This window comes from Manacus vitellinus, unplaced genomic scaffold (assembly GCF_001715985.3).
Source record: "Manacus vitellinus isolate BGI_N305 unplaced genomic scaffold, ASM171598v3 scaffold_63_pilon, whole genome shotgun sequence".
NCBI classification, from domain to species: domain Eukaryota; kingdom Metazoa; phylum Chordata; class Aves; order Passeriformes; family Pipridae; genus Manacus; species Manacus vitellinus.
This window is the reverse complement of record NW_021940711.1, coordinates 2,927,886-2,955,321: the sequence shown is the minus strand read 5'-3', so window position 1 is coordinate 2,955,321 and position 27,436 is coordinate 2,927,886. Positions and strand designations below refer to the sequence as shown.

Below are 27,436 nucleotides of genomic sequence, written 5' to 3'. Positions count from 1 at the left end.
TAGGCAAGCACGTTGTAAAATATATGCCAAAGATTTAGAGGTTTCCTGGCAATAATTTTAACATGTCCTCTTTTATTAGTCTTCATGTAGTTGTTTCTCAAGAAGTTGCTTCATTATTCATTCAGTTCAAGCTTTCAGTGGATACAGATTTAATTACACAAGGCAGTGTAGGAAAGTTGTGTGCAACTTGCTGTTAGGAATTAGTTTTCCTCCAAAATCCTATTATAGTCGTGTTTTCCTGCTCTGAGGCTTTACATTCTCCATTTAGTCTGTGTACAGAGACTTACTGATGGGGGTGTTTAGGAGAATGGATCAGTAGGTTTCTTCTTTCTGTCAGTTAATGTTCATTGAAACCCAGGAGTTAAGCAAAAATGTGGTTTTTCCTTCTGGATTTATTTGAAATAGGAGTAAACTACTCAGCTTCAGAACAGGAGGAAATGCAGTCAGTATTTTTTCCCTTTAATGATATGAAAACTGATTCAGATGATTATTTCTTGTGGGGAGGGGTGGTTGTTGCCTCAAACTTTTGAGGCTGTTCTTGGTGTGTGTTTAAGTGGCTGATGAGACCCTGTAACTGAAATTAAACTGAAACATTGCATGAGGCTGTGTCTGCAATGGGAACTATTTAACCCAGTAAACAAAAATAACTTTGGAATTTGGGGGAAAGATGTTGAATAGAAGCCAGGTTTTCAGTGCTGATCATCACCATCTCATTTGTGGGGGTTTGAGTCCTCGAGTCCATCAGCTTCTGTTTTCAGATTTGTAAATACAGAATATCATGATTTGGAAAGCACCCACAAAGATCATCAAGTCCAGCTCGAGGGAGATGGTCAGTTGTTTTGTGCTCACACAGGCTGTGTTTATACGGCTAAATAAGTGAACTCAACCGTGGTACTACCATGTCCATCCCCTCTGTTAATCAGGTCTGGGGCAGTTCATCCCCCTGAAGTGCTGCAGTGACACATGCCAAGGACTGTTTTTCCTTGGCTCCCTTCATCCTGCGCTGTCCTCTAGCACTACCTCAGCACATTTTCAAAACTCAGGCACCTTTATGCCACAATCCAGGGCATGAAACACATATCCCAATATTCCTTACCATAAAACTTCCCGTCTGCAATGCGGTCGGCACGTAATTTCAGGCACTTAACAGCCAGCAAATGATTCCTGCCCCTGTTTTATTTAGCTGTAGTCAAGGAGACTAGAAAGATTGGGATGTGATTCATGAACAGAGATAAAACTGGCAGGGTCTGGTTTTTCCTCGTCCCCAAGGAAACAGCAGCTTTAAATGAATGGGCAATTTCTGCTCAAGATGAAAGTTCATCTGTACTTAAAATCAGCGTCGCTGATGCCTGATGCTGATACCCTCAATCCTGTGTTGCAGTCCAGGCTTCCTCTCTGGCCCTTTGCAGACCAGATGTTGTCATGGCTTTTCCCAAATTGTGATCTGTCATGAGAGAGGCTCACACTGTTTTGGGCTATTGGCAGTGATTTCTACAGGCAGCCCACAACAAGCTGGGATTGGAAGAGCTCAAAATAGGAATAGGAGCTTATTGCTTTTAGCCTGTGCAAGACATGTCACAGAAATCTCACCTCTATTTCCTTGCCTGGTGTTGGTGTGCTCTCCTGCCAGCTGCCTGGGAATTCCTGGGAGTAAGGGCTTTGCATGATGTGACTGAACTTGGCAGAGGCTCCCCAAATCCTCACTGCTCTGTCTCTGCTCAGCCAAACTGAAATGAGAGCGCTGGGCTTTCTATTTGTCTGTGTGAGACATCATTTTTAACTCTGGTAAAATAGAAGATACTCTGGTTGGTTCATAGTCTATTGTTTTGAGGGGATGAAAGCCTCTTCCACCCTTTCCTTCCTCCCTGAGTTTGGAAAAGCATCAAGCAGACTGCTTAAGGTGAGCCAGGCCCTTTGAAGGCAAAAGTCCTTGCTCATGGTAGAGATTTGAGCAGATCCCTGGGCTGAACTGAGTTAGTAAGTCTGACTTGGTATCAGCCTGTAGGCTGAGTGCCTTGTCAGAAGGCTGCTGGTGGCTGTTCATCATTCCAAGGTTAATGCTTTTGATCTGCAGAGGCCGGATGCTTTTCCCTGGTGCAGCATGACCAGTGCATTTTGTGAAAACGAAAGCACGTGCTGTGTCTTGGCTCAGCGACTCCTTTGATGAGTCAGAGGGTTTGCTGGTTAACTGATGCACCAGTGCGTGCTTCTTGGATGTTTCCAGTTTGACTTCTGCCTGAATAGCCTTCCTGAATAATTGTTTACTTTTGAATTACAGGAACATGCTCTAGCATCCAAAAAGTAGTAGAGAGAAGCAGAGTTGCTGGGAAATTACCCAAGCACGTGCAGTCAAGTCAGTGTATTTTTTTTCTTCCTAGTAGTATTTTTTAATTATGCTAGTACTTGGGAAATTTAATAATTCTGAGAGCTACCAGGCTTGGAATCTGGAGACTGGATTGAAACATGCAGCATGAGCAGCAACAGTGTTCTCTTCATGTTCATTGACCTCACTCTAGAACTTAGGGCTTCAGACTGGGTGCTCCTCACTTCTTACCCCTTCATCAGTCTGTGAGGGGCACAGTTTTGCATTAAGAACTGAGTTTATCTTCAAGAAATAGTCCATAGCTGTCCAAAATGTTGTTTTGTTTTCTCCTTTAAAGCTCCCGTTTGTTATTTATTTTGTGAGAGTGGAAATAGTAACTTCACTGTGAAAGTTTTCCTTTAGTAGAGTCAAGTGATCTGGTTTCTTATGTATTGGTAATTGCCCTTTTGGTACAGTAATACTGTTATAATTGTTTTAAACATGGACACAGAAGTTGGATAGCTACTTTTATAATCAAAAAAGCAGACCCCATTTCCAGTTCCAGGGTAGTAATTTCCTCAGATATCTCACTACTGCATAACTTCAGGAACTTTCTGTGATTCTGGACAGAATCGCTTTTAATGAGAAGTGAATTCATCTTTCTTTAAACCTTTGCAGCATAGATATACACAGCTGAACTGATTGTCTTAGGCTCCTTTTATAGTTAAAGAACAGAAATGAGCATTTTTAGGATGTGATTCACCTGAGCTATTTTGGGTACACACCGTTGGATGACCTCAAGTATGCTGTAGCAGTGCTGTTTCTCCCCTTTGATGGCAAAGGGTGTTCTAGCTGGTCCTGTCTTTCAGCATATCATAATCATTCCTTTTGTGTCCAGCCTGTCCTAGAATGGATTTATGTTATGTGCAAGGTGCTCTTTTCTCAAACTGACTTCTCAACTAATACAGCCTGCAAGCATCTATTTTTGTGCTTCAAAGGTACAGCAAGACTCATGCTATTTTTCTTATTTCATACTTTTAAAATACTTTTCTACTTTTCACACTTGTGATTCCTTCAGCAGCGGGGTTATAGACCACCTCAGTCTGCCTGGTGTGACTGAACCCTGCAAGTTCCTCCAAACCATTGAAATTCTAGTGTGGGATTGCCTTGGATATAACAAGTGGAGAATGATTGTGTAGAAACTGCAGGGGGAAAAAAAAGTAGAGAAAATGTCTTGTAGGTTGAAAGAGGTAGTCACATCAATCAAAAACATGGGAAATAATTAAGCTTATATGGTGCTTTTTTATTTTTAGTGCAGTTTTGCTTAGTAACAGCTGATGGTAGGTGAGGTGAAATCATGTGTGTTCCCTGGGCTGTTGCAGTTCTTCTGTTTCATTAACCAGATTCTCCTCAAGGAACCAGTATATTTTTAATAGGGCTGCCCAGCCTGTATGGTGGGCCATCCAGTTCCCTTCTAAGTAGACCTGAATGTCATAATGCTCCTACAAGTCTGAAAACACTGTGCTTGATCCAAAGAGGTGGCCCAACAGTGCTGTTTGGATTGTATTGCAAAGTTTGGGGTTTTTTAATCCATGTCTCATGCAGCTGTCTATTTGTTTCTTTGTAGAAGTAAATAATAGTGCAACTAGAAATGATAGGCAGCCTTCAAACTCTGCCCTGTAAAGACCAGTGAAGAGGATGTGGGGATGGAGAATAACTGAAGTATTTGGTTTGGCTTCAATAATGTGCATATTTTAATGATGATACTGTGAAATGAAACAAAGGATGATAACAAAATGTCTTCTGTGCATGAATACACAAGGAAAAAAATGGTTTACTTTTGTTCTGTTGTTTTCCTAGCTAGACTGACAGCTGGCTGGAATTATGGGATGTACTGCATTGCCACTCTCTATTTCCTTCATCTGGAACATATGTAGACTTGTTTATACGGGACCATGTTTCTTCTTCACACACAGTGGACATTTCTGCTCCATAGAAGGATAGTTCATTGTTACATCCCCAAGGCTGTAAATATGCTACAGTCTGCAGCATACTTGGCTCCAAGCCTTGATTTAGTTACTGGTGTGCAAGTCAGTCATCCATAATGTCTACATGAGATGTTGGACAACTGGCCTGAATTCTGAAATTAGGAAAAAAGTTAAATTATTATATTAATATGCATATTCTATATAATATGTGGTATTTATTATTACATCCATTGGCTCAGATCTGGGCTCAGCTGCCTTTGGTGGAGCAAAGAAAGACCGTATCTTCCCTTACACCCAGCAGATGACTGCAAGAGAGTGTGTGTGTCACTCCTCTGATATTCTTGCCTCTTCCAGCAGCTCCCTGGGGGTGAAACTGCCAAGAAGCTACTGTTAGTTTTGCTGGAGATTTGATCTTTATCTTTTGTTTGGACTGACCTTTGTTGTTATATATTATGAACAGAATCAATTTTAGTCCAGCTGTATCCTCTGAGGACATTAAGCTGTACTCACACACACGTTCTAGTCCATTGCTTCAGCTCCCCCTCTGCATTTTAACATACAGGTAGGATTATAGAGCTCAGTGGACATAGTGAAGATGTCAGTCCCAAGCCAGAAAGCCTGTTTTTGTTTTAATTTCCTGGCCCAAGCACAAACCTCAGTGACTTTTGGGTGGTGTGGAGCAGTATCCACTCTCTCTTCTCCTCTGTTTAAAATTAACAGCTCCGTACTCGGCTTGATATAGTTCTGTTTTTATCACTGCACAATCCCAGAATGTCTTCGGGTGTTGTCAGCCACAAACACAGAAAATAATCCCTCATTAGGCTGAATTATCTAGACACAGCACAGGTTAGTTAGGCCAGTGCTTAAATAATATTTTATTGACGAGGGCTTCATGTTTAGTGCAGGAAAGTCAAGGCACCCGAGATGAAATGGCAGCAACAGATTCAAATTTCATCTCAAAGGGTGCAAGGAGCCACTGAGAGCTCCCAGTCCAATAAAAACACAACACCAGCTTTTGGCCACTGGCAAGATTTTCACTTCAAAAAGGATTCCAGTGAATTGCTCTGTACCTGGCATGTAATATTTTCAGTCTGTTTGGGTTTTTGAGAGGGAAAAGTAATAGAATCATAGAATGGTTTGGGTTGGAAGGGACCTTTAGAGGTCATCTAGTCCAACCCCTTGCAACAAGCAGGGACATCTTCAAGTAGATCAGGTTGCTCAGAGCCCAATCCAACCTGGCCTTGAGCGTTTCCAGGGATGGGGCACCCACCACCTCTCTGGGAAACCTGTGCCAGTGTTTCAGCACCCTTATCATAAAAAGCATCTTCTGCATATCTGATCTAAATCAACCCGCTTTTAGTTTAAAGCCATTACCTCTTGGGATGGGCTTAAAGATTTTTTTTCTACTTTTACTCTACAATACATGCTGGACAGTCAGCATTGGTAAAATCAAGTTAAGAACATTTGCAAGGTGCAGTTAAAGAAAGGTGGGGGTGTTTTGATGACGCTGTGGTGTTCAGTGCTGGGAGATGAGACAGTAACCCCCTGTTAGTGAGCAGGCTCCTTTTTCCAATCCAGGGGAAATCATGAATTTCAGGCACTTAACCTGTGCTGCTCTAACTTTTAGAGTATGTTTGGAACAGAACAGCAGGATTTCAGGGCCAGACCCAAAGCACAGGGGTAGCCACAGGGGTCAGGAAGCAGGGAGGGTCCCTACACCCTTTAGGTTAGACTTTGACAGGCAAGTGAGAGACATTTTAACTTCTTGCTCTCCCATTCTGTCATTTGAGGATGGTGCTATAAGTGTGTCTTTGATGTTTCTGTATGTGTGTTAGAAGTTATTCTGTATGGCTGGGTGCTAGATAAATACTCCACATCATCTGTTTATTAAGGCTATGTCCTCTTTTCCCCCTCCATCTCTCTGAAGTTTCTCTCTCTCTAACTCCTTGTAGTAACTTGAGTAAAGGATATTCCTTACTGGTGCTAAATGTAGGCCCTGTATGCATGAGCAAAATTATTGTGTTTGGGCATCTAATCCCATACATATCCATAGATATCACTGGTATCCAAGCAATCTGTTTCTATTTTCTTGGCTCTTGCATTATTTATATGCTGCAGAGGTCTCCTGGACAAAAAAATTCCACATGGCTAGATAGCAGTCCATTTTGGCTAAATCACTATGGTTTTGTTTAATATAAATTACTTCTATTTTAAATCCTAGGATTGTCCCCATGTTGTTCTGTTGCTGCTTAGTTCAAATTTATCCATCCACCAGATCCTTGTGATCCCCCTTAAGGTACTTACAGAGCACAAGAAGATCCCCCCTGTAGCCTTCTCATCTTCAAATACATACGCTTAAGCTCCTCATCCTGTCATCTTAGCAAAGGCCCTCCCTACATTTGGCCAGACTCCCATCTCTCTTATGGATATTCTCCAGAATGTGTATGTTGCTCATACAACAAGATAAGATGTCCCCAACTCCAGCTTATGCCCCAAAATGGCCATTTATAGGGGCACAGTCATATTTTTTTAATGTTTAGAAATCATCTTTTGCTGAGCTGTAAGAACCAGCACACTGTTCTTCCCCTGGAAGGAGTGTGCTCCGAACTGTGCTCCCGTGACTGTCAGAAAGGAAGGAGAAGGCTTGCAAAAGGTGATGGGGTGGTGGTTGTGTTGTGCCATGTTGATGGCAGTGATCAGCTGACATAGCGACTGCTTTAAACAGGACACAAGGTCAGCAAGCTTCTCAGTGGAGGCTGGGTTATGGCATGGAAGATACAGCTGAGACCAATGGAAATAGCTGACTAGTCACAAAATACATGGTTTGCAGTGAGGGTGCTAGAGAGAAGCCACACTTTTTTGCAAAACTCAGGCAATAAATGTTTTTCATCCTGCTTTTTTTCAGCTTGGATGCAAAAATCATTGGTATTGAAACGTTTCCTTGCCTTATTCACAGCCTAATGTTTGATTTACTTCACTATTCAGTAAAGTTACTAGTATTGAAACATTTCCTTGCAATATTCTCAGCCTGATAGTTGATTCATTTCACTATTCATGTCTGCCAGGAAGCGAAATTAGGAAGCCCATTTCCTTTGGGCAAACATGGATAAAGTGCATCGAGAAATAAACAGGCAAGCAGTGGTGGAAGCTGTAAAGGTGTGATTTGTATTATTGCTGGCCAGGAAGGAAAAGAAACGTTAGCCCAGCCTTGTGCCATTTGTTACTGGCAGCATGGCGTGAGAGTCAGAGATTTATCTGGAGATTAAGGAGCAAGAGCAAAGGGACTGGAGGTAGAAGACTAACCTGTGTGATCTGGTACAGAACTGTAAGGCTGAACTGAATCTGTGAAAGAGAGATCTGTATATTTTTATCAGTTGTGCCGTATTTAGTCCTTTCAGTGTCATGAGGCTAGTTCTTAGAATAATGTCTAGTTTAAAAGCATAGTCTTTTTTAAAAAAAGGTTATACCCTGGATTTTTTTGCCCTTTGGTTCTTGAGCCTTTTTAAAAATATCTTATGCCTTTGAGGGAGAGAAGAATTGGTCCTGCTCAATATCTCATCTCCTTTGATACCTCTCAATCATGTTGATCCTGCACTTACCTGATGTTATAGCTAGATGTCAGCCTCAGATGTGAAGCAGGAGCCTGTCACTCAGATTTATTTTTACTCCTTGTCTCTCAGTTCCATGAGACTACTGAGATAGCATGATAACTGGGACTTTCCTCCTTCCCTAAAGTCTGGCCTAGGGGTTTAATTATTAAACTTATGAGAGCCACTAGAAAGGATTTGCTTCTAACAGACTTGAAGTGGTGTCTGTGCCCATGGTAAAGTTTGGCTTTCTGTTGACTTTTCTTTGGAGTCTGGTGGACTCCTTATTTTGCAGGTAATGCCCCTGCCCATAAAGCTCTGCTCACACCCTTTTTCCCAATACCTGGCCTCAGTAATGCAGCCTTTCTGGGTTCCAGGAACTTCAACACCAGCTCCACGCAGGCCAACGTGGTGAGACACAGAGGCAAGGAGAGACTCAGAGCTGGGACAATGGCAGCAGCCAGTGTGCTGGAAAAGGGGTGATTCAGCTGTTCCGGTGACTTGTCACGGTGACCCGACAGCCTCAGAAAACAGCAGGTCAGGTTTTGACAGATGTGTGGGGATGTACCAGCTAATGCAGGGCTGTGAGTCATGGGATGACTTGTGCTGGGAGCAGCAGAGGGTCACAACTCCAGGACTGTTTTGGGATGAGGTGGCAGAGGTGAACAGGCAGAGACCAGACCACTCCAGTTCAGAGTGGGCTGTTTTGCTTTAGAGCAGCACAGATATTTGTTTTGCTTGTGCATGGCTTGCTCTGAACTGCAGCAACTCCAGGCCTGGTTTATGGGAAGCTGGAATCCTGCGTGATTTGGGTTGGGGCACACAGCTGGTCCTGGTGATTTTGTCAGTCCTGCCTGTGAGTCAACATCATGGGATGGGATGAACAATGCAGGCTGTTATTGAACTTTCATGTAAAAGACTTCAATGAGAAAACTGTAAATTATAGAATGTAAGGATTGTGTATCCACTGTTAAAAGCAAGCAGGCAAGCATAAAAGCCCTTGTCTTTCTGTGCTAGGCTTCAGAAATGCCTGTTTAATATCTGTGTTGCCTGGAGCTTACTGAGTTGCTACAGGCATTTAAATGCAAGTGGTTACCTGAGGGCTTACTAAGCTCTGGTCTCTCTCTCCAACACAGTTCAATTTATCTGATTAATCTTTTTGCCCAATCTTCTCTTCCCAGAAAGGACAGAAATTGAGAGAATTCTCTCCTGCAGCTCACTGTCTTTCTTCCCTCACTTCTGGAAAGCGAAAGCAAAAAGCAAAAGCAGCTCCTCAATGCATAGATTTGCAGAGTAGATGTGGTGATGTACTCTGATATCAATGTCTCTAAAAGAAGGTGTCCTGAATGATAGGTTCTCGAGCTTAAGGGAACTCATCACTAAACTGGGCTAAAGCTCAGTATCTGCCTTTTCCCTTCCACTGAATTACTGGAGTCCCAGTGCGACATGGTGAGCAACAACAAAATACAGATCCCAGCATGAGAGCTTATCAAGTGAGCTGGAAATGGTAGCTCTTAGTTTGCCTGTAGTATTGGGGCGACATTGACTGTGCCTTTTGTTGCACTGTTGCTTCTCTTGTTGCCCTTAATTTCAGCTACCTGCCTGCACACAGATGATTTCCTTTCCTGCTTTTGTTTCCTGCAGGACTCAGGGTGAGGAAAAGCAGCAGATGAAAACACAGAGTTGTCAGCAGAACAAACTCGTGGGCAGTGTTTTGAATGCTTAGGTGACTTGCTGTAGGAGCAGGAATGTTTATTTATGATTATTTTTGTTTTGGCAGGGACACTTGTCTGTGGGGTTTGGTTTTTTTCTTGCTTTTTACAAGAAGACAGGGAGTTGCAGTCCTGACTGTGGGGCAAAAAAATTGGGGTCTATGGCTTAATTACTGAAAATCCTAAAATACTGTATGTTGGAAGGGTGGTTTGGAGGCCATCTGGGAGCGGGAGTGTGCGTGGGAGTGTATTGCATGGTGCCAGGGCTGTCCCCTGGAAGGGTGCAGGCTTCCCCCCTGCTCTGAACAGGTGCTGGGTACGTAGGCAATGCAATCTACTCATGGCATTGCTGCCTCCTTCCCTTCCACCATGTCTTCTGGCTAATTGGTGCTGCTCAAGGGTGGCACCAGCCAGACCTCTCTAGTCCCTGTAATTTGGGAATCTCAGTAGAAGTCAACCCTTCCATAAAAGGTCCAAAGAATGTAAGAGTTGTTTTACTCCATCATTCACAGCCCTTGCGGTGTCTCCCGAAGGGTGTCTCACAGAAGAACAATTACTTTGCAGATACTGAGTCATCCTTGGGAAGTGCTTCCAGAGATAGAGCTGGAAGAACTAATGGGAGCACAAAGGTCTTGATTTAGGTTTTCTGTACATCCTCATTCAAATCTGGGAGTTACTGCCCATTACCTATGTTTTAAAATACTTTATCCCAGGGGAAATACATTACCCCTAGCTCTTGAGAGTGTCCAGCCACATTTTGACTGTGAGGCGAGCTGACATGACAGTGTTTTCTGTTTTTCTTTGAGAAGTAAGTAGACTATCCTTTGCCCATCAATAGCTTTATGGCCAGTAGTTACATTTTGCAGTGTGCCCTTATGCATCTCTTGCATATTGTAGCAGTTACTTGATAATTTTGGATCTTCACCAAAGATAGATAATTTTGACCTTAGATCCAGTTTTGGATATTCACTTATAGTTAAGGCAACTACACATAAATAAAAATAACTGCTGGGTTATCTGGGAAATAACTCTATTAAATATCTAACCCACAGTAATGTAAAAAAATGGTTATTTCTCTCCCACTCAGTGGCTTCTTTCTTACTGAAAGTAATGAATGCAGACAATTATCTAACAGAATGCTGAAGATTATTAGTAATATGTAATAATATGGCAAGAGTTAAAAGGGGTAAGTGAATATATTTGATTTTCATTGGAAGTGCTTCAAATGTCTACTTTTGTGTTAACCTTGCTCCTGATTAACATTTGCTGTGATGTCGTGGAGTTAAACTAGGACAATAAAGAAGCCTGTTCTGCACTGTTCCCAAATACTGGCAGGGTGCTTGACTTTATGTCTGATAGCCAAAGTGAAATCAGGTGAGGGTGAGGGCAGTCCTTGGATAGCAGAAGTGGATGGGAAAGGCAGACAAATAGGGGATTTGGCAATGTCACTCTTGCTTCTGAGTCACTAGTGAGCTAAAAATCTGGGCAGAGCGTGAGGGGGTGTATTGACACGGCCAACTAATTGCTGTCACAACAGTTGCCTCTAATCTTATTTTCATGTATTTATAGCATGTAAGATAACCTTTTCTCTCGAGTGAGCGCTCTTGCAGGCCCCTGGGCACAAAGGGACCATTTTCTGTCGCACCGTGTGGAGCAATACTCTGATTACTCAGAGGGGATCGTTATTGCTGCCTTGCCAGGTTTCGCCCAGTGTGTCTTCAGGTTGAATTCGAGAGCTCTAATGGCCTTGATTACAGACTAATAACGAGCTTTGGTGCTGTGCTTAAACCCTGAGCAGGAAAAATAGCAAACAGAGAGGGAGCTGAAATATGGGACCGTTGGGACAGTTTCCAGCTTCGACTTGTGATCTCTCTTTGTGCTCCCAGGCTTTACCCTGTCCATGACTCAATTACTTATTTTATACAAGTATGAAAGATTGCTCTAATGTGGCTGGTTCTTTGTTTCTGAAGGCTGTTTGCAGCCAATGTCCTTAGCAATTGAATTTGCTTCCACATTGTTATATGCAGAGCTGCCTTTTATTTGCTGTAATTATCTGCTCCCAGCACAGCTCTGCCACACAAAGGTTTGTGTGTGTGTGCCTCTACACACACATGTTGGAAACTGCTGCCCTTTGTGCTCTGGCTCTAGGTGGTAACTCATAATACAGAGGATGAACGTTCTGGGGGGGGTTTTGGATCACGGGAACAAAACTTAAGTTTTCAAAGTCACAAACAGCTTCAGAGTTCCCCCACCCTCCTGTTTATGGGGCAGGGAATCAAAATACTGAGAGTAAAAGGAAAGAGAAACAGTACCTTCCTTTATTTCTTCCTTCCCTAACAGTGTTATCTGCATAACCCTCTCCACTTTTCATCTCATTTGTTTGGGGCTTGGTAGTGCCATAAACATGAAATCAAAACAGATATTCACATCAAAAGAGAAAGCTGTTAGTTTGGATTGCTTTATAGATATTTTTATATATAATCTATTTATCATACCTTATTTATTTCTACTCTTCATTAGCTTGCTTACAACATCACAAAGGTTTTTTCCAGTGGTTTTGTCTTTTCCATTTGTCAAGCTCTGACTCTCTACCCCTGCTTCCAACTGTTCCCCTGTTGTGATTTATACAGGTTTGGAAATAATTACAGCTGTTTTCTTTAACTATTCCTGCATCCATGTGTGTAAGTTCCCTAGATATGTCAAAGAGCTCTTGTTTGTAGACTAGCCTAGAGAACTGATCTTAGCTCTACCCTCCAGGAAATCTAAAATCAACTATGGTACACTTGGTTTTTTAGTTTTGTCTTGCTGGGGAGCCAAAACCACAACCAATTTAAACTTTTTTTGTTTGTTTCCTAATTTCTATCAAGACTGGGAAAAGATGACACATTTAATATCTTTGTTCTTTACCAGGAGGATAATTGCTGTCTTTGCCTTTTGTATTTGCCCACGTATCAGTTATGGCATCTCCACATCCTCTTTATTGCAGAGGAGCCTGGCTTTAAGTTACACAAACGCAGATCAGCATTAACTACAGAGTGGAGAATGCTTCCACATTTAAATGAAATCTCTATCTGCTAACATCTCAGTATCTAAGGGCCTCCTGTTAACAAAGCTGTCGCGTTGCCCTGGACAGTGTGCAGACATTTTTATCTTGTTTTACAGTTCATAAAAAGAAAATGAAGAAATACATTTCCAAATTAGCAACTAATTTTACTTGTTTCTATTTTGGGCAGCCTGATTTGAGGCGTTTGCCAAGCTGTCAGGCCAGCTTGCCTAAGTTTGCAGGGGAGCTGGGCAGTGGCACTGGGTGCTTATCTCATACTCTTGACTTCCACTGTCACAACACTCCCGCAGCGCAAAGTGCTTTTCCTTTTCTCCTGACCTGGCCAGGTCTTTCTTGCTCTGTTCCTCTTTTGAAGTTCGAGTTGAGTAAGTGTAGTTTGTGTCTTGGCTGCAGACCCTTAAAATGCTTCTTGACTGGTCACAAGGGCTACCCTTGGAAAAGAGCAGCTTGCTCACCTTGCCGCACCGGAGGCGCTGGAGATGGCTTGGAGCACGTCGGCGTCGTCACGGCCACCGCGATTAAATTGCTGTGGAGATAGGGAAAGCCATCTGCTGTTTGTTTGCCCTGCCTGCTTGCTGTCCAGGCCTGCCTGCCAAGCTAGGCTGACTGGGTGCCAGGCCGTCATGTGGAGCAGGCCTGGCTGCTGTGGAGACTGGGTCAGAGGTTCCGTGACCCGTTTGCAGGTGACATTGGACGTGTGCGAGGAGAAATCCTGTCTGTCAGCTGGTGGGGGAGAAGCTGTGGTGAAGGGTGTGACGGTCGCTGGAGCTGCTGCCTCTGCAGCACCGAGTGCTGATCCTGCCTGAGCTGATATGTTCTCACTTTCTTCAGATTTATGGCTGCGAGAGTTGGTCTTGTGCCTGCTCCTTCCCTGGAGAAAGAGAGCTGTGGGAGACTGATCCCAGCATCACTGTGTGGTGCTGCCGTGCCTGTGGCAGGATGGCTGTCAGAGAGGGGTGTCCCAGGAGTTGGACTTCAATGATCCTTGGGGGTCCATTCCAACTCAGGACATTTTATGATCCCATCTATGCTGAAAAGGTTGTAGGTGTCTGTGTGGGGCACAGGGGTGGGCTGTGTGCAGATCTGCTGGCCTTCCAGATTACAAATAATGTACAAATAACGTCACTGTGAATCTCCTGTGCAAGTGTCTGAAGTTCTTTGATATACCATCTAATATACATTGGGAAACAATATCAAACTCCTTAAACAAATGAAGTGTTAAGAGAATATTAGGGTTGCTGAAATACTAAGGTTAAGGATCCAAAGTTTAGGAAAAGCCAAAAGCAGTATGTCCCAGATGCCTGCTTTTTGCATTTTGTGATGTAAAGTCTTTTTGTCATGATGATACATTTTTAAGGACATGATCATACACTGTTTTTTCCAATGTTGGCCTTTTACAGCAGTGAGTTATCAAGAAGTTACTTAATAGTATGTTTAATTAAAAAAGAACAGTAAAACTCTTTGATTTATTTACTGTACTTAACTAAATTCCTCTCTAACCACAAAATTTTTATTTTCTTTCCCTCCTCACACCCCCATGGATTTTTCCTCTTGGGTGTTTCCCAGTGCATAGTGCTGATCAGTTTAATACCTAAGTACTGTATTGGCAGTAATGTCCCTTCATTTCATCTCCAAATGAGGTTTGGTGGATTATGGGGGTCACATAATCTCTATTATGTAAATAAGCTACTGAAACACTGGGAAAATACAAATTAGTATTTTACTAACTTTATGCATAAAATACGAACCTGATTTTGGGGCATACACTGTGTGGTATTTTATAGGTTCAGAGCTTCCATATCCTAATGCTATCTCTCTCTTTATGCCTGGGTGTTCATCCCAATCTGGTTCCCATTGTTGTTCTTCACACTTTCCTCTTCAGAACCAGTTTCCAACCCCATGTTCTGCCATAATCCATGCTCTCAGCCCCGCTTACAGGTTTTATTTTTGAGGCTTGTTATCCTCCCTTATAGTTAGAAACCTCCTTTTGTTTCTTCTGGTCCCCCTGGGCTGTGGAGTGCTCAGTTCAGCTGAGGGCCTGGTCCCTCACTCATCAGTGAGGGATCAGTGAGGGGTAGTGTTCAGGAAGATCTCAGCTGCTGAATATAAGTGTTCTTATGGAGCATGTGTAAATTGAGGTGATTTTTAAATTAGCTGTGTTGTATGTGTTTTCAGAAAAACCACGTTAAACTTATTTCTGGCACAAACATAACTACCTTGCATAACTGTGAGTTCCTTATTCAGAGCTCTGCAGTGCCAGAGCTGTCGAAGCAAAGGTCACTGGTGTTTTTGGACGTGATGATGGGTGGTTCTACCTTGGTTCTGGCATTTTGGCTAAAGCATTCCAAAATTTTCAGCCTGAGGTGGGCTCTGGCACCGCGTGCTTCATACCAGAGAGTTAAAGTTTGACAAAATAATCAGGAGCTGAGAACAAGGTATTGGACTGGGAAGTCTCAGTCAGCTTTAAAAAAATGATGATGATGTTTACAAGAATGGTACCTGATATTTAATTATTTCCTAATGAAGTTTGAAGCTTCCTGTGAGCAACATGGGTGGCGTAGGCACAGTCCTGCTTGTCCCAGCACTCCCAGTGTATTTGGGCAGCAAGTGCTTGTGGTGGGCTTACAGTGATGAATTCTCACTGATCTCTGCTAATGCCAAGTTAAAGCTTTGGTATTTGCTAGTGCTCTAATTTTTTTACGGAATGCTAATTACTCCTCTGAATTGGAAATGCTTGTTCAGCTCAGTGTAAGAGAGATTGGAATTGGCTTTGTGATGCTGTGTTGCAAATAGTGTGGAACTTTTCCTGTTTATGTCAAAGTGCTGTTCTGGTTTTCTCAGGTCAAATTAGACATCACCACATTTTTATTCAGCTCACAATACATGTGTGTGTGTGTATGAATATATAGCTGTAGTTTTTTATTGTTGTACAATACTGTCCAGAAGAAATTCTTTTTCCTAACATCATGGTGGATTTTGGAAATGGGTGCAGCTGTCTGAAAATGTAAAAGAAAAGACAAAGTAGAAACACAAATATTTTGCGTCTGTGCAGAGAGACTAAAAGGTAATTAGCCAAGGGTAAATAAATGGCTTTGTTTTGAAAGACCCAAAATGGTGACCCAAAATGTTTTGAAAGGTTTTCTGGATGATGGCATTTCTGTGTTCAAAGTTTCAGTCCAGAAATCTCAGACAAAAGTGATAACTGTTGGCAAGGGAAAGTAATGGAAAGTTATGCCTGCAGTAGGAAATCATCTTACTTTTAAAAGTGAACTTTGCTATTTCAGGTTTTAATTTTGATGATTAACAGCAGCAGCAGCAGCACATCCTCAAATTGCTCTTCTAACAGTAGGTGGTCCAGAATTGCATGAGGTAACTCAATATGCCATTTTATCCTGAGTCTGTAATTGGAAAAAGACAGGAACAGCTCACTGCTATTAATTGCACAAGCTATTTACAGCAAAGAAAATTTGGGTTCTCGTTTGTGTACATACAAAACAGTGTTAGTGCTGCTGCAGAGTGATGCACTTCAAAGGTTTTGGTCTAGTATTGTGTACCAAATACTAATTTCTATTACTGAAGGCCTGTCTCGGCCTCTAGCTCATGGGCATTTAACCAGAGCACCTCTCCTGCTTCCCAGTTTGTTGTTGACATATTCCCCAGTGGCTGCCTTTCTTCTGTGTCCTTGTGTGTCCCACTCCCCTCTCCAGTGGATATGGCAGCTCCTTGGGTGTGATCTCCTAAGAATATGCTGAGAGTGCAGTGGGTAGCCAAGGAACTTCCTGAGATATCCTGGTGCTGCAGTTTACACATATGTTATACCTTGGGGTGAAAACAGGCATTGTGCTTTGCATTTGGTGTTGAAATGGCAGATTGGGTTAATGTAAATTGCAAATCACAGATGTAAGCATCTGTTCACATAATTCAAGGTGATAACACATTTGTGTTTGTGAGAGATGTGAGAGAAGAGCTGAAAGAAAAATCACACTTAAACATGTGCTGCCATTTTCTTCCTAAAATTTGATCTGCTGGTATCTTCTGCTGGCCCTCCTGCCTAAACATTTTCTTGTGATGGGCCAGATTGTTGTTTATAGCTGATTTCCACCTCAGGTTCTTCCAGTGGATCCTAATGGATTTTAAAAATTATTATTTTATCTTTTATTTTATTTGGGAGTAGTTGGGCTAATTCAGATTGAAAAGGCCTTTGGGGGGTCTTCAGTCTAACTGTGTGCTCAGGGTCAGCTATGAGATCAGACCACAGTACTCAAGACTTTGTCAAGTTGAGTCTTCCATCTGTGACAAAATTGAATACATGGATGCCCAGTGATGTGTTCCTGAACAAATTCTAGCACTGAGCTAAGAAGATACAGAGCTGGTTACAACCAAGGCCAGTCTTGCCTCGATTCTTCAGAAAGCCAGAGGTGCAAAGCCTTTAGTTATGATTGAAGGTGGAACAGATGTCACACGTGTATTGAAGCTTCATTGTGGGCCTCTATCTGAAAAGACTCTTTTGCCTGTTAATTTCCAGATGATCTTTTTTAAGGTGCTGAGATGGCAGATGTGTTTGTTGTATCCAACTCTTTAAAGTCGTTTTGGAAATTAAACAGATGGATACATTTTGAAATTCAGCAGCATCTCTTTGAGCAGCTGTAATGTCCTTGTTTCATGTGCCAGCCGGGATAGAAGGAAATAGAGCGTCTGAGAAGTACTTTGCCTGTGACAAGCTGACCCATTTGCCAACAGCCAATGATATACAAATGTTGTGACAGGAGTGATTGACTATAACTGCTTTTATAGTGGAATCATTTGAGTTTCTAGACACTTGGAATAGCTTGAAGACAGGTTGTTTTACCATTGGAATAATCAAAGCTCATGTTGATTCTCATACAGGAGGTGATTATGTCTCAGAACACAGAAAATCATTCCATCAAATGAATTCCATTTATTTAAAATAAGGTTGTATGTTATAATGTCCTTACTACTAAAATGGCAAGAGGAAATATGAAATACAGAAAATTTCTCACTGGGTGCTGTGCCTTCTGCCTGTTGTTTGTTTTACTGTAATAAACATCAGCCAGATCTTCCTTGGGGGGTGATACAGCATATTAGGGCTGTGTAGTGTTTTGACACTGACACCTTCCCAAAATATTCCAGACACTGGGAGCAGCGTTATTAAAAAGCTGTGTTTAAGGTAAATGAAATGCTGACAGGTCTTCATACTGTAGATTTAAGCCATGTGAGTTCAGTGAAGCATCATGAGAAAATTCAGGGTGGCAGGAAACCTGTACCCTTAAAAAATAGCATTGATTAAATGTTAAAATATCAAAGCTGTTTAAGGCAACAAACATGTCATTAATCATTGCACTGGGAACTTCCTTTGAATTGATATGAAACAAAATATTGGGACATTGAGTTGTAGGTTTTTATGTCGGTTTTGAGTGGTGGATATTACAAAAGCTTGAAAAAAATCAGTTTTAAAACAGCAGGAGGGTTAGTTATCAGTTTGCTAATGGGAGAACTGGAGAACAAAGGCAATATAAGGAAATTTGAGAAGGGAAGCTTGATCCTGGCATGCATGAGGCTGTGTATAGACCCTGCAGCACTTTAACTTTGATTATTCAGTGTTAGTTATTCTTTAATCTCTCTATTAACCTGTTTCCTGTACATTTTCTTGCAAAGTGATCATTTAAGCTTTCTGGTTTAAAACTGAGCGTGACATTCAGCAGGTGCAAGTGAACCTCTCCCTCTAATGTACATGTGATTTTTAGATGTAAAATGAATCAGTACTTTTTGCTGGTTTTTTTACCCCAGTTAATGGAGTAGGTAATCCTTGTCAAATTGCCTTGTGATAGATCATCATGTTGGAGATGGAGATGGCAGATTGATTTTTGGGCTGTTGACTCTCAAAAATGGTCACAGCTGTTGGGCTGGTGGTTGACTTATGTCTGTGTAAATCTGAAGAAGTGTTGCTGAAATTTTTCACTTAAGAATTTCAGTAGGACCATTAATATACCCCAAACTTTAGCTTCTAAGGATGGGCTTTTATTTTCCCTAAACATCAAGGTTGGGACAAATCTGTCTGTAAAGGAGCTGTGGAGGTAAGCAACATTCCTGTCAGGGCATTGTGTGTTAAGCACTTCCTGTGTTTCCTTTTATATCATTGTGAACAATCTAGGTTTGTATATTATTTTTTTCTGGTAACATGTTCAGAAATAGCTGGTCTTTCTAATATTACAATTAATAATGATGACATTATATGGTGCATTGCAGGTGACTTTGGGGAGAAAACTGCTCCTGAATGGTTACCCTGTGGAAATACTCCCTTTTGGGAAAGAGTGGCTGCCTGCAAGCTTGGGTTGTGAAGTGTCCTTGACAAAGCCTGCGAGTGTAGGATGGTATTTATTGCTCCCTGATATCACCTGGCAGTTGATGAGCACCACAGTCACTTCTTCCATGGCTCTAGAACTGCACTGTGCAGCACCAGCTGAACTGGGTGCACAGGCTCAGTGCACAAGAGGATTTTTTTTAGTACAAATTGATAGGAAATGGTACTGGTGGGAATGGAGATAATGTGAGTATAAGATAGGATTGGAATCATTATGTAAAGAAGATTTTGATAAATATTTCCAATTTGGAAGTCAAATTCTGATGTTGGCTGTAGAGAAACTACATTAATTTAGAGCAGGTAAAAATCTGCTTCTTACCACTTAGTTTGAGTAGTGATACTTTGGTCTCTACAAAATAGCTGAAGCTGCTTAATGATAATCTGGCCAATTTGTGTTTGTTCAGAACTGCTGATGTGGGAGAGCTTGATGGCAGCTGAGGCTGGGCTGGAATGCTTAAGCAGATCCAGTTGTAAAAAGGCTGTGAAAAACAGTCTTTTCTGATCTGCTTCTCAGATGGTTTCAACCTTTAGACTCTGACAGCTCTTCCAGATGACAGAGCAGATGTATGTGGAACGTGCCAGTAAGGGACAGCAAGGTTACAGAAGGTGACTACCTGATGATGTGAGATTGTCAGCTTGCAAGTGGTGGTTATTTTTTCCATGCCACTTCTTGAGAAGGTAGGGAGAATAGCAGCACAGGGAAGAGAGCATTTTTTAGGTCCTCTTCTTTATATTTTATCTTAACCTGATGATTCTTAAAGTCAGGAGTAGTTTGTGGTGTTTGTATCATCATCATCATCATTATCATCACCTTCCTTCTGTGATATTCTCATAGGCACAGATGTTTTCTTTGTTTTTCCAAATACACAAAGCCATAGGCAATGTCAAATCAGGCATAAAATAATGTAGGAGCCAGTACTATTAACCTTGTGGAAACAAAGGAGACACAAATAGATTAAGAATACCCAGATGCACATCTCTGTCAGGAAGACGTGATTTGCAAGTATCTTTTCAAAATGGTATTGAAATATTTATTCCAGGTACTGTTAATGGCATGGAAAGATGATGTCTATTCTTGCAGTTAGAGACATTAAGAGTTATGTAAGTCAAGGTGAGCTATAGGTTGGCATGACAGAGCTACTCTGTTAGGGTCATAAAGATTATTCATGTGTATTTGTTTTACACAGTGGTCACTGCTGTGAGTATTGTATAGAAAAACAGTAAGCATCTAAATCTTACAATACCACGGAAAGTATTAACTGGAATAAGCTCTTGCATTCCTCAGCCCTTCCAGTCCTGTTCCTGATGATTGTAAGTCTGAGGAATGAACTCTACATGCATAGTCAGAGACATGGACCTTTTCAAGGCCATCACAGAATCCCTGTCAGTATATGTCTCCAGACACCTGAGCCCAGTTTGTATTAGATTCTGAGAAACTGATATGGCTACAGATCCAAAAGCAATGGAAACATAATGAATTCAAAGCTGTGTGTGTGCATTTGCTATGACAATAGAAATGTATGAAGCTTTTGAGTGAAGCACTGCTACATGCTTGCATTACAAAACCAGGAAGAGTTCTGGGACAGAAACGGGATTGAAGGTGAGCATTGTTCAAAAGATGCTCATTTCAAATGGTGCTGTTTTCTGTCACTGTGCAGTAGCATCTGCCCGTAGCACTAGTGTGGCTGGTGACATTTTCTGTGTATTTTCAGAAAAGGAGTGTAACGAGTGTTCTTGTCCAGGTGGAACTCAGCTTGTGTATTTGCAAAAATTTGACACTGTTATAAAATGAGGTGGAATTAAACCCATTAAAATGAGTGTGAATTAGAGACATGTTAGGGGATTACAAAAGAGATTTTAAATCAGAATTAATGTAATGCAGGCAAGATTTCTGTCAAAAGAACTGGGAACAGAACCAAGGTTTCCTCCTCTTCTCCCTGCTCTATATAAAGAACTCACATGTACAGATTATAATTGCTGTGATGAAAGGATGCCAAATTATATAATGCTTCTATCCACATTCTTCTTTCTAATCTCTACTGTTCCCCTTGAGGGAACACAACAAAAAATTAGGGGTTTTACACCTTTTACCCCTTTACACCTTTATGGGTTCTTTCATAGGGTGGTAATGTAAATCTGTAGATGGGATCAGGCTTTTCCATATTCAATACTGATCAGGGACAAAAGATGGATGTGAATGTACAAAATGCCTGCGGGACCAAAAATAGATCCATATTTATTCCTGTCATAACTTCACTTAAGCTGATGGAGTTCTGCCAAAGTTGAACATGCCCACAGTCTATAGGACAGCTGGCTGCCTGGCAGTAGTAAAGATTGCTGAGAAGGGTTTTGTGAGTACAGTTAAACTCTCTGATTTTGACACTACATGGTTGGTGACATTTTAGGAATATTCACATCAGCTTGAAACGATTTTCTGGGACATTTCAGATACATCCTTAATGCCTAAAAGCTGGGGATAAAATTGATCAAGGTATTTTCAAGCCTTAAGTTTAGTTCCATCAGCAGTTCTGAATCACCAGACCAGCTAATGAGGTGTTCTAATTGATAGCATAATTCTACATAGTTTTTCCACTTACACTAATGTAACATTTGGCTTCACTGAAGGTGAATATTAACCACAAGTTGAAAGGAAGGTCTGATTCTCTGATCCTTTGCTACATTTCATCAAGCTTTTAATTTTACTTGCAATATCCGCATGCAATCCATACAGGCATTTTCTTTCCACTTGGGTCTAGAGACCCTCTTCAGTTGTTAATTGATAGTGTATGAGCCGTGGAGGCAGCTTCAATAGTTTTACTGTTCCAGAAACATTCATCTCATTCATAAAGATCATCTGTTCAAGAGCAGTCAACCCTGGGCTTTTGTTCTGTTTACTGGCTTTGTTTTGGGCAGTGTGCTGACTTGCCTGCAAGCTCTTGAACTACAGAGTATTCAAATAGTTTCCACTGATATGTTAAGTTCTTCAGTTCACATGAGTCTGCTCACTAAAATTTTGAGAGTATTAAGCTGGTTCTCAACACCAGAGTCTTGGCACTTGAGTTGACACTGTGTCCTGCTAAGTAGCAAAATCACTAGGGTTTGTTATGGTTTCATTGTGGGTTGGTTTTTCTTTTCTAGCAGGAAAGTGAAGTGCTTGTTTATAGCATTTTCACTTCCATAAATCCCGCACGTGTGGAGTGGGTGGATGCTGGCTGGTCTACAGGCAGATAAGGGAGGATGCTGTGGTTATTCAGGCAAAGATACTCATCGGACTTAAAACTGCAAGGGAATTTCCTCTAGTTAGTGGCTAACCTGACATTTGTGGCAGGAAGGAATGAAGCTCTTGCTTTTTATTTAGATAATTTGCCTGCTTTTTAAGATTACTTGCTCCTAGCTTAGACACAAAAATTTGTGTGATTCAAAACAGGGGGAAGGAAAACTGGTTGGGCTTTTCAAAACAGATAAGAAAGGCAGGTTCCCAGATCCTATTGACTGTCCCAGAGAAGTAGTTTCTTTTTAAAATCCTAGACTTAAAGACAGATAAAATCAATTTATTTAAAAAACCCCAACAAACAAAAAAAAACCAAAAAAAACCAAAAAACCCCAAACAAACCACAAACTAGTCACTTCCAAAGATAGACTGGAATTGATGTTGCCCATCTTTGCAGATAAAGGCTGTCATCATCATCATCATCATCATCATGACTAGCCTTCCCGAAGGAAGATTTGGGAAAGGCTCTACCCACGTTTGTTGCAAGCACCCTGGTGGCTAATAAGGCCAATACGAGATAGACACGTCCAGTTGCAAAAGGCACAGCAGAGACTCCTTAGGTGGTAAATTCTGCAAGACACGGTTCTTTCTGTGTTGCCTTTTCTCCTCAAGGGTGATCCTGCTGCATTCTCAAAGGCATCAGCAGCGTTACAGATGGGGTGTCTCCAGACTTCCCGGCTGGAGGCCAGAGTAGACCAGTTATGGTGATCAGTATGGCCAAGGCTGAGATGTTGTTTCAGGCAGTCCTTGTATCTCCTTTTCGGGGCTCCTCTCTTGCAGCAGCCAGTGGCAAGATAAAGGCTGTAATGTCATGTAATTTATGACCTCATAGTATGACACCACTGCCACTGGATACAGTAGCTTGCATTTCAGTGCCATTTTGCTGTGCTGTTTAGATATATAAAGCAAAATTTGTGTAACGTTAAAAAAAAAACCCAGATATTAGATGACAAAGGATTATTAAATGTAAACTTTTCTCTTAAATAGCTGGTTTTTACTGAATCCATCAGAGAAGCAGTAATTTTAGGTCACTCTTCAAATGTGCTATCAAGAGTTTACACTAAGCTTTGGTAAAGAATGTGTCCATTTTATTGATTTGGCAAAATAACTGTCAGGAGCATAGGCTGAGTTCAGAAGACACCATCTTCAGTCGAGAAGACAGGACTGAGAAATCAGTAAGACTCCCTCAAGTGTCTGAAGGAACTGTGAAATATTCAATTCACCATCATCAAAGGATCAAATTCCATAATTGTTAAAGGAGCAATGAAAGGAATTCTTTCCTTTTGGTCAAATGAACTTTGTGGCTGTTTTGGTATCCTGTAACCCAGCCAGTTTTCCAAGATGAAAACAGAACAACAAAAAATTGGCAAATTGTGTCCATCAGGGATTGTTGGCCTGAACCTCATAAAACGTGCAAGTGAAGAACAGAGCATAAAGCTGTCAATTAGATCTTCTAATTGCTTTTAAACTTTACTATATTATACTACAGACCTAAAATTAGCCTTGTTTTCAGACTTGGATCTTTTTCAAGTTCTTCATATTTCAGCCCAACCTTCTCTTAGCTAGCAGGGCTGAGTTCTCAGCACTGAAGGATGGAGCACTGACACATTTCTGCTCCCATGACTACCAGTCCTTTCAGATGGTAAATTTTACATTCTTTATTGAGTTGTAGGGTTTTGAAATTTTCCACATAGTTGTGTTTAAGCTGCCATTGTGGGTGGCTATGACAGAACACTAGAAGATTTGTTTCAGTGGGATCTCAGTGATGTGGATGAACAGGGATGTGCAGTTTCCAATCTGAGATTAGTGGATAAAGAGACCGGGGCGAAAGCAGTTGCTTATAAAAACAGCTACAAAAAAATTTTTCTAGTTACTACAAAACAGCCTAGAGAATTGGTACATGTGAGAGCAGATGTGCTGAAAAATGCCAGCAACAACCAAAACTCAATATGTGAGCTTTATGTGTATGGTGGGAACTTGAATTACACTTTATATTGTGAAGCTGTGGAAAAATTGTACTTTATAAGGAGTAGAGCACAATTTCTTACTTTAATTTTCAGTTTTGCCACTTATTCACTATGTAACCTTGGGTAGTTATTTAAGATGACATCTGCAGAAGGATCCAGCATGCAGGTCTCATCTCATTCCATTTCCTAAAATGCTGAACTAGTCCTGCTGCCTAATCCTGGAGGCACCTACTATACGATCTAGAAATGCCTCATTTTTCTGTCTGAAAGAGTCTCAGGTAGAAAAACCTGGGGTTTGCACATTTAAAACTTCCTAAAAAAGTCAAATAGGTGTCCCAGCTCCCCTCGAAATGAGTCACTGAGCATGACTGGGCCTTCCTTCCCTGAGCACTGCTTGCAGCCTGGTTGGGGCAGGGCAGCGGGGGCCTCCTCTGTCCTGCTCAGCAGCTCTGTGGGTTGGATGCTCACCCACTGTGTATTTCAGATATTTCAAGGGTAGGTTCATGGCTTCTCTGGATGCCCAATCCCTGGAAGTGCTCAAGGCCAGGCTGTACGGGGCTTGGAGCAACCTGGTCTAGTGGAAGGTGTCCCTGCCCATGGCAGGAGGGTTGGAACTAGATGACCTTTCAGGTCCCTTCCAACCCAAACCACTCTATGATTCTCTCTCCTTGCTGGGATTGTTCTTGTCCTTGCACCCAGGCAGTGGTTTAGGGTTCAGTATTCAGGCAGTGGATGAGGTGATAATAAGGAGATGAAGGAAGTGCCCCTGTTTGGGGCTGTGATGAGGAAGTGATTTAAATGCACCTTTCTCTTCTGTGTCTCACATTGGTTTTGAGAATATTATTCTGAGACACCCTCCCCTCCCTGAATGTGATCACAGAATCGCTAAGGTTGGAAAATACCTCCAAGATCGAGTCCAGCTGTTACCCCAGCGCTGCCATGTTACCACTGCACCAAGGCCCCAGGTGCCACATCCACATGTTTTTTTAACACTTCCTTGGGTACACAGTTCCAGTGCCTGACAATCCTTTCAGTGAAGAAATTTTCCTGATGTCCAATCTAAACCTCCCCTGGCACAACCTGAGGCCATTTCCTCTCATCCTATTGCTTGTCACTTGGGAGAAGAGACCAACCCCTACCTGGCTACGGTCTCCTTTCAGGGATTTGTAGAGTGAGAAGGTCCCCCCCGAGCCTTCTTTTCTCCAGGCTGAGCCCCCCCAACTCCCTCAGCTGCTCCTCATCACATTTTTGTTCCAGCCCCCTTCCCCAGCTCCATTCCCTTCTCTGGACATGCTCCCGCTCCTCAACATCTTTCTTGTAGTGAAGTAAGTCAAAACCTTTGCCTGCCCTTACAGGCTACCTGAAAAGTGGGCATCGTGGCACTGTATATCCTGGTGCTGAGCCCCCCGCCCCCATACAGTCTGAAGGCATCTCTTGATGCCTTGATTTCCATGCTGATAATCCTCTGCTGTCAAGGATGGTTCAGGTGTGGGCAGGAAGAGGGATATGTGCAGCTCTGAAATGTGTCAGGGTGGGCAGGAATGGGGGATCCTGGCATCGGCAGAGCAGCGTGAGGAGGAACCTGTGACACTGAAAGCCTCCCTAAAGCCAAGTGTTGCTATAACAGGGCCGGATTACTCATTGCGTTTATTCAAATTCCTGTTGATGCTGGCAGCGGGAGTTTTCCCGAACAGCCACGAACAATGAGTCACCTCCAGGTGCTTTGATTTGAATTTTTTTTTTTTTTTTTTAAATTTCGAAAAGAAAGGGGTCCGCAGCTCGCCGCGGGAGTATCCCTCCAGCCCGCCGGAGCATCCCTCCAGACCCACCGCCCCGCGGGTCTCCCCCCCCCGCCGGGGGAGCCGAAGCCGCTCCTCCCCTTGCGGAGAGAGGGAGAGATTTATTTTTATTTATTTATTTATTTATTTTTTTGTTCCTACTCGGAGGGGCAGAGCCAATCCGGGGCCCGCCCTGCCCGCTCCGTGCCGGCAGGGCGGGCAGCGCCGCCTCCCGCCCGGCTGGTCCCGGCCCCCCCGGGATGCGCCGAGCAGCGCCGGGCGGGAGCCCGCAACACTGCGGGAGGGAACATGAGCTGCCGGCTGCTTTCCCTTCCCTCTGCCAGCTGAATCGGGTTTATTTTTAATTTTCCTCTCCCCCCCCCCCTTTCCAGCTTTTTATGCTCAGCACTGGGGGAGCCGGGAAATTCTGCGGCCACTGACATATTTTGATTTAAAATCGCTGTCAGTGGACGTTTCTCCTTCTGTTACAGCATCGTTGTCCTGTTCACAGCTATTTAGGCTTAAGAGGCTTGATTCTCTAAGGCTCGTATCCAAGGGCATCAGTCATTAACACACTGAGCTACATCTGCTTCTTGGCTAAGACTGAAGAAAGACATCTTAAGCTGGAAATCCTGCTCACTCACTCTCTAGTGCGTACGGAAGGGGAAGCATATGCAGCAGCAGGTTCCTTTTTTTTTTTCTGTTCTAAAGGCTGCCTCACTTTGGAGATGCAGTGACAAGATAATGGAGTGAAAGTCTCTCATTTCCAGGCAAGAAAATTACAGGAGTCAGACAGAGAAAGGACAGAGCAAGTTAAATAGCAGAAATAGGAAGAGGACAGTGGTGAAGAACTGAAAATAAAAACAGAGGAAACAGGTGGAAGGCTGGCATAAAACTGGGAGATATATTAGGCTGAAAGTGGTGTGGTTTGTTTTTTATTGGGTTTTTTTTTTGGTTGATTTTATTGTTGGTTTCAAATTCTAAGCCGGTTTTGGAGATCTCTGCAGTAAACCAGCCTGCCTTAGTGTAGAGCAGCCTCCCCAACGTGTCCTTTTCTCTCTCCCTGCCTGCTGTCTCTGCCGTTGCTGCTGCTGACAGAAAACGTGTTAGGAAAGCAGAAAGAGAAAATGCCAGCCATCCTGGTAGCCTCCAAAATGAAATCGGGACTACCTAAACCCGTACACAGCGCTGCTCCAATCCTGCATGTCCCAACGGCCAGGACCATCCCACAGCCCTGTTACCTGAAGTTTGGGAACAAGGTGGAGGTGACGAAGCCATTGTATTCCAGCCAGATTCCTCTCAAATCTTCTAATGGACAAGAAAACGCAGGAGATGGACTCCCAGCAAGGAAGAGTAGCTTGGTAGAAAATGGATTTGACACACAG

The 27,436-nt window shown here is 42.4% G+C and overlaps 1 protein-coding gene across 12 annotated transcripts in view; it reads left to right on the top strand.

Moving 5' to 3' along the window:
- Positions 1-27,436, top strand: part of NAV2 (neuron navigator 2) — a 379,270-nt gene that overhangs the window by 142,744 nt on the left and 209,090 nt on the right. For 10 of the 12 annotated variants that reach the window (XM_018083414.3, XM_018083413.3, XM_018083412.3 and 7 more), the window contains exon 1: positions 27,179-27,436. The exons of the other annotated variants lie outside the window; for them this stretch is intronic. In XM_018083414.3, coding sequence (XP_017938903.2) covers positions 27,179-27,436 — 258 coding nt within the window. Of the gene's footprint in view, positions 1-27,178 lie in introns of those variants that run through there. 12 annotated transcript variants of the gene reach the window in all.